This window comes from Trichomycterus rosablanca, chromosome 15 (assembly GCF_030014385.1).
Source record: "Trichomycterus rosablanca isolate fTriRos1 chromosome 15, fTriRos1.hap1, whole genome shotgun sequence".
Classification (NCBI taxonomy): Eukaryota; Metazoa; Chordata; class Actinopteri; order Siluriformes; family Trichomycteridae; genus Trichomycterus; species Trichomycterus rosablanca.
Window position 1 is genome coordinate 3,822,407 of NC_086002.1, and position 15,126 is coordinate 3,837,532.

At 44.6% G+C, this 15,126-nt stretch overlaps 2 protein-coding genes across 2 annotated transcripts in view; both read right to left on the reverse strand.

Moving 5' to 3' along the window:
• LOC134329539 (ubiquitin carboxyl-terminal hydrolase 34-like) overlaps positions 1–1,282 on the reverse strand; it is a 16,425-nt gene extending 15,143 nt beyond the window's left edge. Inside the window, exons 1-3 of the mRNA XM_063010824.1 lie at positions 1,265–1,282; positions 1,064–1,215; positions 594–747 (exon numbers count right to left, since the gene is read on the reverse strand). Of these exons, the coding sequence (XP_062866894.1) occupies positions 594–747; positions 1,064–1,215; positions 1,265–1,282 (324 nt within the window). The remainder of the gene's footprint in view (positions 1–593; positions 748–1,063; positions 1,216–1,264) is intronic.
• LOC134329540 (ubiquitin carboxyl-terminal hydrolase 34-like) overlaps positions 1,122–15,126 on the reverse strand; it is a 15,295-nt gene continuing 1,290 nt past the window's right edge. The window contains exons 3-15 of the mRNA XM_063010825.1: positions 14,140–14,290; positions 13,925–14,003; positions 12,431–12,484; positions 12,246–12,341; positions 12,096–12,160; positions 8,836–8,911; positions 8,653–8,700; positions 8,374–8,439; positions 8,190–8,270; positions 2,297–2,382; positions 1,636–1,804; positions 1,328–1,413; positions 1,122–1,215 (exon numbers count right to left, since the gene is read on the reverse strand). Of these exons, the coding sequence (XP_062866895.1) occupies positions 1,363–1,413; positions 1,636–1,804; positions 2,297–2,382; positions 8,190–8,270; positions 8,374–8,439; positions 8,653–8,700; positions 8,836–8,911; positions 12,096–12,160; positions 12,246–12,341; positions 12,431–12,484; positions 13,925–14,003; positions 14,140–14,290 (1,022 nt within the window). The 3' untranslated portion in view covers positions 1,122–1,215; positions 1,328–1,362. The remainder of the gene's footprint in view (positions 1,216–1,327; positions 1,414–1,635; positions 1,805–2,296; positions 2,383–8,189; positions 8,271–8,373; positions 8,440–8,652; positions 8,701–8,835; positions 8,912–12,095; positions 12,161–12,245; positions 12,342–12,430; positions 12,485–13,924; positions 14,004–14,139; positions 14,291–15,126) is intronic.

Genomic DNA, 15,126 nt, shown 5'->3' on the forward strand with positions numbered 1-15,126 from the left:
TAGGGACAATGGATGGGCGCGAAATTCACAAAGCACAGATCCTGCAGTCAGACAGACAGAAAAAAAGAGGCTGAGGATTTGCACTAACACTTTCATAATAATAACAATAATGATTGAACCCCTTTGTTCCTGCCTTTTTAAAAAACGACATCACTTGTCTACATTTTGGTTAGGCGTGTAGCCACTGATGCAGCGCTGCTTTCACATCATCACATAAAAATCTTTCCCTTAAAGCTTCTTTGAGCATCCAAAAAGGTGGAAATCAGAGGAATCAGAGCTAAATCCGGACTATAGGAGCTCTCAGTCTCTTAGATATCACCGATTACTCCTCCTACTACACCCTCACCGCTCATAACCAAAATATACAAGTGTGAAAACACTGCAGTGACGTAACATCTGTCTAAGTAGTCCGTCTGAATAATCTGCCTTATGAGTTCAATGTCTGATTAGAATCCTCTCTACTGAGGCAGCTGATCAGGTAGGCAGCAAGGCAGCTCACTAGGTTTTCAAACAGACCCCAGGTCTCAGTGGGTCAGAGCTGTTTAGGTGGGTGGTCATGACATTTGTGCTAGTGTGTGTGTGGACGGACGTACGTGTTCTGCGAGCCTGTTATTGTATCTGCACAGGCTGAAGATGAGGTTACAGGTTTGTCGGATGTTGATGCTGTCCCGAATGTGCTGAAACAGGAAGGGGAAACCTTTCCCTCCTGTCAGAGCCGCCATGTTGCTCTGAGAGAGAGTCAAGTGTCTAGAGAGAGAGAGAGAGAGAGAGAGAGAGAGAGAAAGAAAGAAAGAAAGATCCAGATTCAAGAGTTTTATTGTCACGTGAACAGTAGAAACAGCATTTACACTGTACAGTGAAATTCTTACTTTGCTTGTCCTCCGAACATAATACAAAAAAAAAAAATTTTAAATTAAAAACGGCAGCATTCCAAAATAAAATATAAAATTATAACTATAAAAAAGCTCAAACTAATTACTGACTAATAACTTGTGCAAAGATCAGACCATAGTGTGTGAGTGTGTGTGTGTGTGTGTGTGTGTGTGTGTGTGTGTGCTGAGACCTCTCGGAGCGGGACTGCTCCACCAGCAGGGCGATGAGAGCGATCATCTTCTCCAGAGCAGCAGGCCGGTACTTTTCCTCCGCCAGAGACAGGATGTCCTCCTCTTCATCCTCCTCTTCTCCCTCCTCCTCAGACAGCACCTCCACCTGCGGCTAACGAGGACACGCGAGTTCCATTAGACACAAAACACCCAGACGTAGCGAACAAACAAAGCCACATTCGCCACAGTTCTCGCTAAGGAGCCTCAGAATGATCTTTACGAACCCTGAGTAGAAGAAGCAGGAATGAAGCAGCTGCACTTAGAAGTGCACCATGATGGAAATGGCCTGGAGGGACAGCAGGAACTGGCTCTGCAAACCAACACAGACATGCAGATGAAAACCAGTGAATCAATAACATACAATAAACACAACTGTACCGTGTGTCCTAGTCCACAAGGCGTCGTTATAATCCGGCCGCTAAACACGGAGCAGTAAACGAAACACGGAGCGTCTCGATGTGACAAAACCCCGGCAGCTAAACAGGGCCGACCGTGATCCAGAACCCTGGGAGAGAGAGAGTGAATGCGTCACCTCTTGCTCGCCCATCTTGGCGAACTCGTACAGGAAGGCGAAGTACTCGGTCAGGTGTTTGCTGTGGGGCTTTATTCCGTGCTCCATGATGGACAGCAGGGTTTTGACGAAGCGCGTCACACACGAGCGGCTGCCGATGTCCTCCACAGGAGCGTCCATGTCGTCAGACCTGGAGAGAGTAGGACCGGACACCCCAAAGTCAACACAGATGCTTAAAACAATGTTCACGCTAACTTTAAGTACATGGATGCTTTACAGTATAAGACGAGCACCCCTCAATAATGAAAAAAACTAATTGCCAGATCATTCACTATATGGCCAAAAGTAGTAGCTCTAGTAGCTCTCCGCTTGTTTTCACCTGCACAAGACAAGATCATATGGAGATCCGTATTACGCTCGCCGGCTGGCCGTTAGAAGAGTTGTTAGCACTGGTGGACTAGCGTGTCTTACCACTGCGGCACGCAAGTGCCAGCATCCCCACTTTTCCACTAAACATGACGTACACCAAAGCACACATCTTTTAGGAAGCACCTTAACCAATAGTATGAAATGGACACACTGTGCACTTGCCATATTTCTATTGTTTTATTTAAAGCACTCTCATTTATGTGTCTCACACACACACACACACACACACACACACACACACACACACACTTACCCGTCCTCCATTCCTGGCTGCAGGTAAAGGTGGGCATGCACCGGCCTCAGTCTCTGAATCACATGGATACACAACCTCTGGAACATCTGCAAACCAAACATACGAAACATCAGAATGTGTGTGTGTGGGTGTATCAGAGATGTTCACAAGTCACAAAATAAGAGGCCGAGTCAAGTCACGAGCCTTTAGACTAGAGTTGAGGTCAAGTCACGAGTCTTTAGACTACAGTTGAGGTCAAGTCACGAGCCTTTAGACTAGAGTTAAGGTCAAGTCACGAGCCTTTAGACTAGAGTTGAGGTCAAGTCACGAGCCTTTAGACTAGAGTTGAGGTCAAGTCACGAGCCTTTAGACTAGAGTTGAGGTCAAGTCACGAGCCTTAAGACTAGAGTTGAGGTCAAGTCACGAGCCTTTAGACTAGAGTCCGAGTCAAGTCACGAGCCTTTAGACTAGAGTTGAGGTCAAGTCACGAGCCTTTAGACTAGAGTCCGAGTCAAGTCACGAGCCTTTAGACTAGAGTTGAGGTCAAGTCACGAGCCTTTAGACTAGAGTTGAGGTCAAGTCATGAGTCTTTAGGCTAGAGTTGAGGTCAAGTCACGAGCCTTTAGACTAGAGTTGAGGTCAAGTCACGAGCCTTTAGACTAGAGTCCGAGTCAAGTCACGAGCCTTTAGACTAGAGTTGAGGTCAAGTCACGAGCCTTTAGACTAGAGTTGAGGTCAAGTCACGAGTCTTTAGACTAGAGTTGAGGTCAAGTCACGAGCCTTTAAACTAGAGTCCGAGTCAAGTCACGAGTCTTTAGACTAGAGTTGAGGTCAAGTCACGAGCCTTTAGACTAGAGTCTGAGTCAAGTCACGAGCCTTTAGACTAGAGTTGAGGTCAAGTCACGAGCCTTTAGACTAGAGTTGAGGTCAAGTCACGAGCCTTTAGACTAGAGTTGAGGTCAAGTCACGAGCCTTTAGACTAGAGTCTGAGTCAAGTCACGAGCCTTTAGACTAGAGTTGAGGTCAAGTCACGAGCCTTTAGACTAGAGTTGAGGTCAAGTCACGAGTCTTTAGACTAGAGTTGAGGTCAAGTCACGAGCCTTTAAACTAGAGTCCGAGTCAAGTCACGAGTCTTTAGACTAGAGTTGAGGTCAAGTCACGAGCCTTTAGACTAGAGTCTGAGTCAAGTCACGAGCCTTTAGACTAGAGTTGAGGTCAAGTCACGAGCCTTTAGACTAGAGTTGAGGTCAAGTCACGAGTCTTTAGACTAGAGTTGAGGTCAAGTCACGAGCCTTTAAACTAGAGTCCGAGTCAAGTCACGAGTCTTTAGACTAGAGTTGAGGTCAAGTCACGAGCCTTTAGACTAGAGTCTGAGTCAAGTCACGAGCCTTTAGACTAGAGTTGAGGTCAAGTCACGAGCCTTTAGACTAGAGTTGAGGTCAAGTCACGAGCCTTTAGACTAGAGTTGAGGTCAAGTCACGAGCCTTTAGACTAGAGTTGAGGTCAAGTCACGAGCCTTAAGACTAGAGTTGAGGTCAAGTCACGAGCCTTAAGACTAGAGTTGAGGTCAAGTCACGAGCCTTAAGACTAGAGTCCGAGTCAAGTCACGAGCCTTTAGACTAGAGTTGAGGTCAAGTCACAAGCCTTTAGACTAGAGTCCGAGTCAAGTCACGAGCCTTTAGACTAGAGTTGAGGTCAACTCACGAGCCTTAAGACTACAGTTGAGGTCAAGTCACGAGCCTTTAGACTAGAGTCCGAGTCAAGTCACGAGTCTTTAGACTAGAGTTGAGGTCAAGTCACGAGCCTTTAGACTAGAGTCCGAGTCAAGTCACGAGCCTTTAGACTAGAGTTGAGGTCAAGTCACGAGCCTTTAGACTAGAGTTGAGGTCAGGTCACGAGCCTTTAGACTAGAGTCCGAGTCAAGTCACGAGCCTTTAGACTAGAGTTGAGGTCAAGTCACAAGCCTTTAGACTAGAGTTGAGGTCAAGTCACGAGCCTTTAGACTAGAGTCCGAGTCAAGTCACGAGTCTTTAGACTAGAGTTGAGGTCAAGTCACGAGCCTTTAGACTAGAGTCCGAGTCAAGTCACGAGCCTTTAGACTAGAGTTGAGGTCAGGTCACGAGCCTTTAGACTAGAGTCCGAGTCAAGTCACGAGCCTTTAGACTAGAGTTGAGGTCAAGTCACAAGCCTTAAGACTACAGTTGAGGTCAAGTCACGAGTCTTTAGACTAGAGTTGAGGTCAAGTCACGAGCCTTTAGACTAGAGTCCGAGTCAAGTCACGAGTCTTTAGACTAGAGTTGAGTTCAAGTCACGAGCCTTTAGACTAGAGTCCGAGTCAAGTCACGAGCCTTTAGACTAGAGTTGAGGTCAAGTCACGAGCCTTTAGACTAGAGTTGAGGTCAAGTCACGAGCCTTTAGACTAGAGTCCGAGTCAAGTCACGAGCCTTTAGACTAGAGTTGAGGTCAAGTCACGAGCCTTTAGACTAGAGTCCGAGTCAAGTCACGAGCCTTTAGACTAGAGTTGAGGTCAAGTCACGAGCCTTTAGACTAGAGTCCGAGTCAAGTCACGAGCCTTTAGACTAGAGTTGAGGTCAAGTCACGAGCCTTTAGACTAGAGTTCGAGTCAAGTCACGAGCCTTTAGACTAGAGTTGAGGTCAAGTCACGAGCCTTTAGACTAGAGTCCGAGTCAAGTCACGAGCCTTTAGACTAGAGTTGAGGTCAAGTCACGAGCCTTTAGACTAGAGTTGAGGTCAAGTCATGAGTCTTTAGACTAGAGTTGAGGTCAAGTCACGAGTCTTTAGGCTAGAGTCCGAGTTAAGTCACGAGCCTTTAGACTAGAGTTGAGGTCAAGTCACGAGTCTTTAGACTAGAGTTGAGGTCAAGTCACGAGTCTTTAGACTAGAGTTGATGTCAAGTCACGAGCCTTTAGGCTAGAGTTTGAGTCACGTCACGAGTCAATATAATCTACACAAAACATATATTAGAAATGTAGCGTAGAAATAAACAAATAATCTGTAAGTTCAGATAAAAAACAACAACAGATTAGCGACTGTATTTTGTCGTTTTACTTCGTGCCTTTACTTTCCTAGGTACCAGTTAAAAGCTTAAACTGACGTTTTGTTTTCATTGCAAATCACGGCACAGCGGCCAAAATCCCAAACACAGCAAAAAATCCATAATACTGCTTACCTTAGCTTGTGTTCTTCCAGATGCTATTAAATTTATAAGCGTGTGTCCCATTAGGAATAGAGTCCGTTATTTTGTAAATGTGCTTATAATTAAAAACCTCCAAACTTTTCCCGGTTGTAGAGTAAAACAGGAAGTCGTTAGAAAGTAAATCAAGCGTTTCATTACCACGTCATCTGTGTGACGCTGCAAACTAAATAAATGCAAATAACAGCATCTCTTACTAACAATTACAATCAGAAGGTCTGATTGGTATTCCATCATTTTAAGTAGGGAGCGACGCTTTATCACTATACCGGAAGCTGGCTGGAACATTTACCCACTGCGTGCATTGCGGGTTAAGACGACCGGAGCGTTATTAGAGAGCAGAAAATGATATGATCAGAATGATGTTGAATCATATATACAGTGTATCACAAAAGTGAGTACACCCCTCACATTTCTGCAGATATTTAAGTATATCTTTTCATGGGACAACACTGACTAAATGACACTTTAACACAATGAAAAGTAGTCTGTGTGCAGCTTATAAAACAGTGTAAATTTATTCTTCCCTCAAAATAACTCAATATACAGCCATTAATGTCTAAACCACCGGCAACAAAAGTGAGTACACCCCTAAGAGACTACACCCCTAAATGTCAAAATTGAGCACTGCTTGTCATTTTCCCTCCAAAATGTCATGTGACTCGTTAGTGTTACTAGGTCTCAGGTGTGCATAGGGAGCAGGTGTGTTCAATTTAGTAGTACAGCTCTCACACTCTCTCATACTGGTCACTGAAAGTTCCAACATGGCACCTCATGGCAAAGAACTCTCTGAGGATCTTAAAAGACGAATTGTTGCGCTACATGAAGATGGCCAAGGCTACAAGAAGATTGCCAACACCCTGAAACTGAGCTGCAGCACAGTGGCCAAGATCATCCAGCGTTTTAAAAGAGCAGGGTCCACTCAGAACAGACCTCGCGTTGGTCGTCCAAAGAAACTGAGTGCACGTGCTCAGCGTCACATCCAACTGCTGTCTTTGAAAGATAGGCGCAGGAGTGCTGTCAGCATTGCTGCAGAGATTGAAAAGGTGGGGGGTCAGCCTGTCAGTGCTCAGACCATACGCCGCACACTACATCAAATTGGTCTGCATGGCTGTCACCCCAGAAGGAAGCCTCTTCTGAAGTCTCTACACAAGAAAGCCTGCAAACAGTTTGCTGAAGACATGTCAACAAAGGACATGGATTACTGGAACCATGTCCTATGGTCTGATGAGACCAAGATTAATTTGTTTGGTTCAGATGGTCTCAAGCATGTGTGGCGGCAATCAGGTGAGGAGTACAAAGATAAGTGTGTCATGCCTACAGTCAAGCATGGTGGTGGGAATGCCATGGTCTGGGGCTGCATGAGTGCAGCAGGTGTTGGGGAGTTACATTTCATTGAGGGACACATTAACTCCAATATGTACTGTGAAATACTGAAGCAGAGCATGATCCCCTCCCTCTGGAAACTGGGTCGCAGGGCAGTGTTCCAGCATGATAATGACCCCAAACACACCTCTAAGACGACCACTGCTTTATTGAAGAGGCTGAGGGTAAAGGTGATGGACTGGCCAAGCATGTCTCCAGACCTAAACCAAATAGAACATCTTTGGGGCATCCTCAAGCGGAAGGTGGAGGAGCGCAAAGTCTCGAATATCCGCCAGCTCCGTGATGTCGTCATGGAGGAGTGGAAAAGCATTCCAGTGGCAACCTGTGAAGCTCTGGTAAACTCCATGCCCAGGAGAGTTAAGGCAGTTCTGGGAAATAATGGTGGCCACACAAAATATTGACACTTCAGGAACTTTCACTAAGGGGTGTACTCACTTTTGTTGCCGGTGGTTTAGACATTAATGGCTGTATATTGAGTTATTTTGAGGGAAGAATAAATTTACACTGTTATATAAGCTGCACACAGACTACTTTTCATTGTGTCAAAGTATCATTTTGTCAGTGTTGTCCCATGAAAAGATATACTTAAATATCTGCAGAAATGTGAGGGGTGTACTCACTTTCGTGATACACTGTATATATATATATTTATATATGATTGTCACATGTGACTAATGTTGCTGACTTTTGTTGTATACAAGTCATTTTATACGAGTCACGAGTCGAGTCGGCGTCATTTGAAACGAGTCTGAGTCGAGTCCAACTTCCCCATCTCTGGTGTGTACATACATTAAAGGTCCACAACCTAAATGTAACTTTAGCTTTAGAGTGGGAATGTTAACGTGGAGCTCTCAGCGGTGCTGGCTGGGCGTCTAACACAGACACAGATGCAATGTCTGGGAGACGAGTGTGACGGTCAAAGCCCTGTGATGGAGTGGCGCCCTGTCTAGTCTGGTCACCCCTGACCAGGATAAAGAGTGTGATGAAAATGGAGAGAAGATGGAGGGGTTACTGTGTTATCAAACAACCAATGATTGAACAAAGGCAGTTGTAGCCTAGTGGTTAAGGTACTGGACTAGTAATCGAAAAGTCGCCGGTTCAAACCACTCCACTGCCAGGTTGCCACTGTTGGGCCCTTGAGTAAGGCCCTTAACCCTCATTTGCTTAAGCAATATACTATCGCAGTATATTAATTGGTGCAGATAAAAGTGTCTCCTAAATACCAAAAATGTGAATGAACAACTTGTTGACGTTATTGGATAAAATAATTAGATCTGCTGCTCTGCTTTGAAGTAATTATGGGTATAAACTGACCTGTCTGACGATCTGATTGGGGCACTTGATCAAAATCCGCATCGGCCACCAATTGTCGTCCGCCATCTGATCCAAAAACCACTGTAGGACAAAAGCAAAGCAGCACAGGTTACTGGTCTGTAATGGTGGAAAACAGAAACCACAGCGATGCGAGAGGCAGAGTTTTAAAAACGGGAGCGTTTACCTCACACGCTGCCTGGTTGTTGTTGAACTGTTTGGTCAGAAGCTCGATCCACTGCAGCATCGTGGGCTGAACACAAGCAAACAAACACGTCATTAACACTTAACACAATGCTTTTGTGAACGCAGCCTCGAAGAGTTAACACAACTAGATGAGACATGCAAGCAATTAGAATAAGAAACATCCGAGAATAAAAACACAGTGGAGATCCAGTTCACAGTGGATACGTGAATCATTTATAGTCTCAGCACTGGGATGAAGGGGGGGGTTAAAACTACTCACCTTCTCTTTTGAGTGAATGAACGTCTCTAGGACGAAGGACGTGCTGAGCTGTGATGGAGAGAAACAGAGAAACAGAGGAGCATTACTGAACTGAATTCATTTGCTAAATCATATTAAGACCCCTGTATTATGAACCGTGTGTACCTGGAGTGTGTACTCGAGTATAAAAGTGGATATCATTACCTTGGCAGTCATGAGCGAGACAGCTTTGGGGTCCGGTAAAGTGCTGGGGATGCTGCTGCACAGCTGCCACATAAACCTGAACAAACATGATGAATATGGATGTAAAAGAATAAATCATTTAGGAGCAGTTTGTGGTCGAGAATAAAAGCATCAAGAAGTGGCGACTTGTTCAGGTGTCTGGCACAGTTCATCCAGTTCTAAGTGAGCTAGTCTAATGAGGAAAGGCTGTCGGCATAAATGCTGAAAAAGGGGAAACTGCAGCAGTTACACACCGATCAGCCATAACATTAAAACCACCTCCTTGTTTCTACACTCACTGTCCATTTTATCAGCTCCACTTACCATATAGAAGCACTTTGTAGTTCTACAATTACTGACTGCAGTAACCCCCCCCCCCACGAGCCTTTAGACTAGAGTCCGAGTCAAGTCACGAGCCTTTAGACTAGAGTCCGAGTCAAGTCACGAGCCTTAAGACTAGAGTTGAGGTCAAGTCACGAGCCTTAAGACTAGAGTTGAGGTCAAGTCACGAGCCTTTAGACTAGAGTTGAGGTCAAGTCACGAGCCTTTAGACTAGAGTCCGAGTCAAGTCACGAGCCTTTAGACTAGAGTCCGAGTCAAGTCACGAGCCTTAAGACTAGAGTTGAGGTCAAGTCACGAGCCTTTAGACTAGAGTTGAGGTCAAGTCACGAGCCTTTAGACTAGAGTCCGAGTCAAGTCACGAGCCTTTAGACTAGAGTCCGAGTCAAGTCACGAGCCTTAAGACTAGAGTTGAGGTCAAGTCACGAGCCTTAAGACTAGAGTTGAGGTCAAGTCACGAGCCTTTAGACTAGAGTTGAGGTCAAGTCACGAGCCTTAAGACTAGAGTTGAGGTCAAGTCACGAGCCTTAAGACTAGAGTTGAGGTCAAGTCACGAGTCTTTAGACTAGAGTTGAGGTCAAGTCACGAGTCTTTAGACTAGAGTTGAGGTCAAGTCACGAGTCTTTAGGCTAGAGTTTGAGTCACGTCACGAGTCAATATAATCTACACAAAACATATATTAGAAATGTAGCATAGAAATAAACAAATAATCTGTAAGTTCAGATAAAAAACAACAACAGATTAGCGACTGTATTTTGTCGTTTTACTTCGTGCCTTTACTTTCCTAGGTATCAGTTAAAAGCTTAAACTGACGTTTTGTTTTCATTGCAAATCACGGCACAGCGGCCAAAATCCAAAACACAGCAAAAAATCCATAATACTGCTAACCTTAGCTTCTGTTCTTCCAGATGCTATTAAATTTATAAGCGTGTGTCCCATTAGGAATAGAGTCCGTTATTTTGTAAATGTGCTTATAATTAAAAACCTCCAAACTTTTCCCGGTTGTGAAGTAAAACAGGAAGTCGTTAGAAAGTAAATCAAGCGTTTCATTACCACGTCATCTGTGTGACGCTGCAAACTAAATAAATGCAAATAACAGCATCTCTTACTAACAATTACAATCAGAAGGTCTGATTGGTATTCCATCATTTTAAGTAGGGAGCGACGCTTTATCACTATACCGGAAGCTGGCTGGAACATTTACCCACTGCGTGCATTGCGGGTTAAGACGACCGGAGCGTTATTAGAGAGCAGAAAATGATATGATCAGAATGATGTTGAATCATATATATATATATATATTTATATATGATTGTCACATGTGACTAATGTTGCTGACTTTTGTTGTATACAAGTCATTTTATGCGAGTCACGAATCGAGTCGGCGTCATTTGAAACGAGTCTGAGTCGAGTCCAACTTCCCCATCTCTGGTGTGTACATACATTAAAGGTCCACAACCTAAATGTAACTTTAGCTTTAGAGTGGGAATGTTAACGTGGAGCTCTCAGCGGTGCTGGCTGGGTGTCTACACAGACACAGATGCCATGTCTGGGAGACGAGTGTGACGGTCAAAGCCCTGTGATGGAGTGGGGCCCTGTCTAGTCTGGTCACCCCTGACCAGGATAAAGAGTGTGATGAAAATGGAGAGAGGAGGGAGGGGTTACTGTGTTATCAAACAACCAATGATTGAACAAAGGCAGTTGTAGCCTAGTGGTTAAGGTACTGGACTAGTAATTGAAAAGTCGCCGTTTCAAACCACTCCACTGCATCACCCCAGGACCACCACAGAGCAGGTATTATTTGGGTGGTGGATCATTCTCAGCACTGCAGTGACACTGACATGGTGGTTGTGTGTTGTGCTGGTATGAGTGGATCAGACACAGCAGCGCTGCTGGAGTTTTTAAAAACCTCACTGTCACTGCTGGACTGAGAATATTCCATCAACCAAAACTATCCAGCCAACAGCGCCCCGTGGGCAGCGTCCTGTGACCACTGATGAAGGTCTAGAAGATGACTGACTCAAACAGCAGCAATAGATGAGCGATCGTCTCTGACTTTACATCTACAAGGTGGACCAACTAGGTAGGAGTGTCTAATAGAGTGGACAGTGAGTGGACACAATTTTTAAATCTGTCTGATCCACTCATACCAGCACAACACACACTAACACACCATCACCATGTCAGTGTCACTGCAGTGCTGAGAATGATTCACCACCTAAATAATACCTGCTCTGTGGGGGTCCTGTGGGGGTCCTGACCACTGAAGAACAGGGTGAAATCAGGTTAAAAAGGTATGTAGAAAAACAGATGGACTACAGTCAGTAATTGTAGAACTACAAAGTGCTTCTAGATGGTAAGTGGAGCTGATAACATGGACAGTGAGTGTAGAAACAAGGAGGTGGGTTTTAATGTTATGGCTGATCAGTGTATGTAAAGTACAAGAGTTTTAGTTGTTTTGTATTATTTTGCTTCTGTATTTGTACTGTAAATTCTTTGCTGTATCATGTTACTGAGGCTTTAATTTCCTTCAGGATCAATAAAGTGGTCGATCGATCTATCCATCACTTGTATAAACACATTTAATTGTTCAAATAAAACAAAAAGGGGCACCTTTATTTGACATATATACAAGTACACAATGAAATGCTTTTCCCCCACATATCCCAGATTGTTTTAATAGCTAAGGCCAGAGCACAACAGCCGGTTAAAGATCTTTCTCATGAGCCCAACAGTGGCTGCAAGGCAGCGCCGGGATTCAACCCACAACCTTCTGATTGATATCCCAAAGCTCTACCTAGCAGGCTACCACTGTCACAGCATTAGAAACAAAACACATCACACCGTGCATCGTTTCCTCACATGAACAGTGAGGTATTCATCAGCATGAATATGGAACTCACCCAAAGTAGGTGTGCTCAAAGATGTTCTTGTCCTGGAGGAACTGCATGTTGTCGTGCCAGATCCACTAAAACAGAGCAGAAAACAATCCAGTGAGTAAAAGTGCGAGTCATTTGAGGAACGCGCTGCAGGAAGTTCGGACGTCAGTCTACCTCCAGCAGGTCAGGAGAGACGTTAAAGCTGAAGTCCTTCCCGTTCTCCTCCTCCGGCTCGACTCGCTTATAGAACAACATGTAGGCGCTGTGAGTCTGAGAGAGATAATGAGCAAGTCAGTAAGTATCTTCTCAATTTAATAACAACTGCAGCTGAAAGTAAAGTAGAATCAAGAGAAAATTACCTTTTCAAAGGAAAAATCCATGAACTTGTCTGTAACCGAGTCGTACGTCTTCGTCTACAATAAAAAATAATAATCATTCACTCAACTGGACTTAATTTGACTCTTCATACCTACTGCTAACACAGAAGGGTTTTTAAGCACCTGAGATGGGATGTGCAAATTATTATGCCATGTTTAATAATTTATGAGTTATTTTTTTAGGTTTGAATATGCACCCTCAGTTTTATGAGTGATGAATTCAATAGCCGTTTCTGCTTTGTTGTGGTTGAATTTGTCTGTCAGGATTTTATTGACAGGTCATGATTAGGATACGATTTAATAAAGTGGTAGCCCAGTGGGGAGAGCTTTGGGCTATAGAACTAAAGGCTGTCGGTTCAAATCCCAGATGTTGGGACTATAAGCAGGGCCCTTAACCCTGTCAGCTCCAGGGGCTCTGACCCCCCAGATTCCAAACTAGAACGGACATGCGGAAGATAGATTTTACTGTACAGTACGTGTGTGGTACAATAGCTGTAAACGGTAGGTAAAAAATGATGCTGTGGTGACACTAGGACACCCCCAAACCTCCGGACGCTTGCGTCACAGGTTTGTTGTTTCCACACCAGCAAGATTATGGGGCCAGAACGGCGCCCATTTTTCTGGCCGAGAACCTTTCTTGGCCCCAGTACCAGAACTGTGCCAGTAGAACAGTATTCACAGCACCCAGGCTTTATTTATTTATTTATTTGGGATTTTTACGCCATGTTAAACACGTGTGTGTCATTTAATGGCAGGAACTAGGTACTATATATCTGTCTTTTTATTTATTGATTGATCTTGTCTTTATCATTTGGTCCATTTTATATATTTTTTGGCTGAGGTAGGTTGGTACTGTTCTTGTGTAGACTTGTGTAAGGATTTCTTTTATGGTTTCAGGCATGTGCACTTGCTGTCTTTCCTTTGTGTAATGTGTTTTATATTTGTTTGTTTGTTTATTAGGATTTTAACGTCATGTTTTACACTTTGGTTACATTCATGACAGGAACGGTAGTTACTCATTACACAAGATTCATCAGTTCACAAGTTTAATATCAAACACAGTCATGGACAATTTAGTATCTCCAATTCACCTCACTTGCACGTCTTTGGACTGTAGGAGGAAACCGGAGCACCCAGAGTAAACCCACACAGACACGGGGAGAACATGCAAACTCCACACAGAAAGGACCCGGACCGCCCCGCCTGGGGATCGATATGGTTGGTTTTATGGTTGTAACCGTTTGGCAGGTTTGACATGTTGGTGGGTTTTCTCCTTTTACCAGGTACTGGTGGGTTACTCTGGTGTGGCCAATTCTGCATCTTGTGTATATGGTTTGGTCTATGCGTCGTCCCTGGTGAGCTCTTGGTTTGGTATTGATGTTTGGGTGTATTCCTCAGAGTTTGTTGGTGCTTTAACACCTGTCAGAAATACATCAATATGCAAACAGGGCGTGTCCAGAAAAGAAGCACGCTTACCGTCATCTCCCCTCCAAAACACTCGGACGCCAGCTGAGCCGAATCGAAGGGTTTCACCTCGGCATCATTAAACAAGTACCTGAGAAGGGAAACAAGGAACGACGTGAGCGCTTCCCAAAAATGTTCCACTGTACACATCCGATTATTCTCACTGTTTCTCAGCACCTCCCTGTGTGATGTCAGAACCCCCCACGCTCCCGAATCCTCGTACTCACCACTTGTTGTTGCGGTAGGCGTGCGGGTTGACGATGTCCCGAATGAAGCTGTAGTAATGCCCGCCGTCCGCCGTACCCGTGTGCACCGTCACGCCGATGAGATCGTACTCGTAACTCTCCACCGCCTTCCCCTCGCCGTCATCACCGAAACCTAACAGCACCGAACACGTCAACAAATTCCATCCCGAAAACTGGCGAACATCAGAGTCTGTTTACTTTTCACCCTGGAATGAATGAAAGATGGAGTCGCTCAGGTGGCGCAGGGGTCTATTACACTAGCCCAACATCTCCAGGGGAACCAGACACACCGCAGCCCAGACCAGGATAGAATCTATTTGCAAGGTACATACATGGGCACAAGTATTACCATTTGCAACTTTTTTGGGCAGTGATAGCTGGTTACGGTACTGGACTAGTAATCAGAAGGTTGCCGGTTCAAACCCCACCACCACCAAGTTGCCACTGTTGGGCCCCTGAGCAAGGCCCTTGTTGTCATAACTGTAAGGCACTTTGGATAAAAGTGTCTGCTATATGCTGAAAATGTAAACGTAAAAGTATTGGGACACCCTCTAATTGGTGTAAAAAAATCAAAATCACTGTATAAAGGAAATTATATGCTTCAAACTTTGAAGCAACAGTTTAGGGAAGGGCCTTTCCTGTTTAAGCTCAGATTAAAGAAACTACAGTCTCCTGCACACAGCCCTGACCTCAGCCCTACTGAACAGCTCTGGAATGAACCAGAAATTGTCTTTTGACTGAACGGGCACAAATTCCCACAGACATACTTCAAAGTCTTGTGAGAAGCCTCATCAGAAGAGTGTTCGTTGTTATAGCTGAAAAAATCGGATATATAAAAGCTGATGGTCAGGTGTCCAAATACGCAGCTGTAGCTTAGCGGTTAAGGTACCGGACTATTGGGCCCTTAATCCTTAATTGCTTGGACAATATACACCGATCAGCCATAACATTAAAACCACCTCCTTGTTT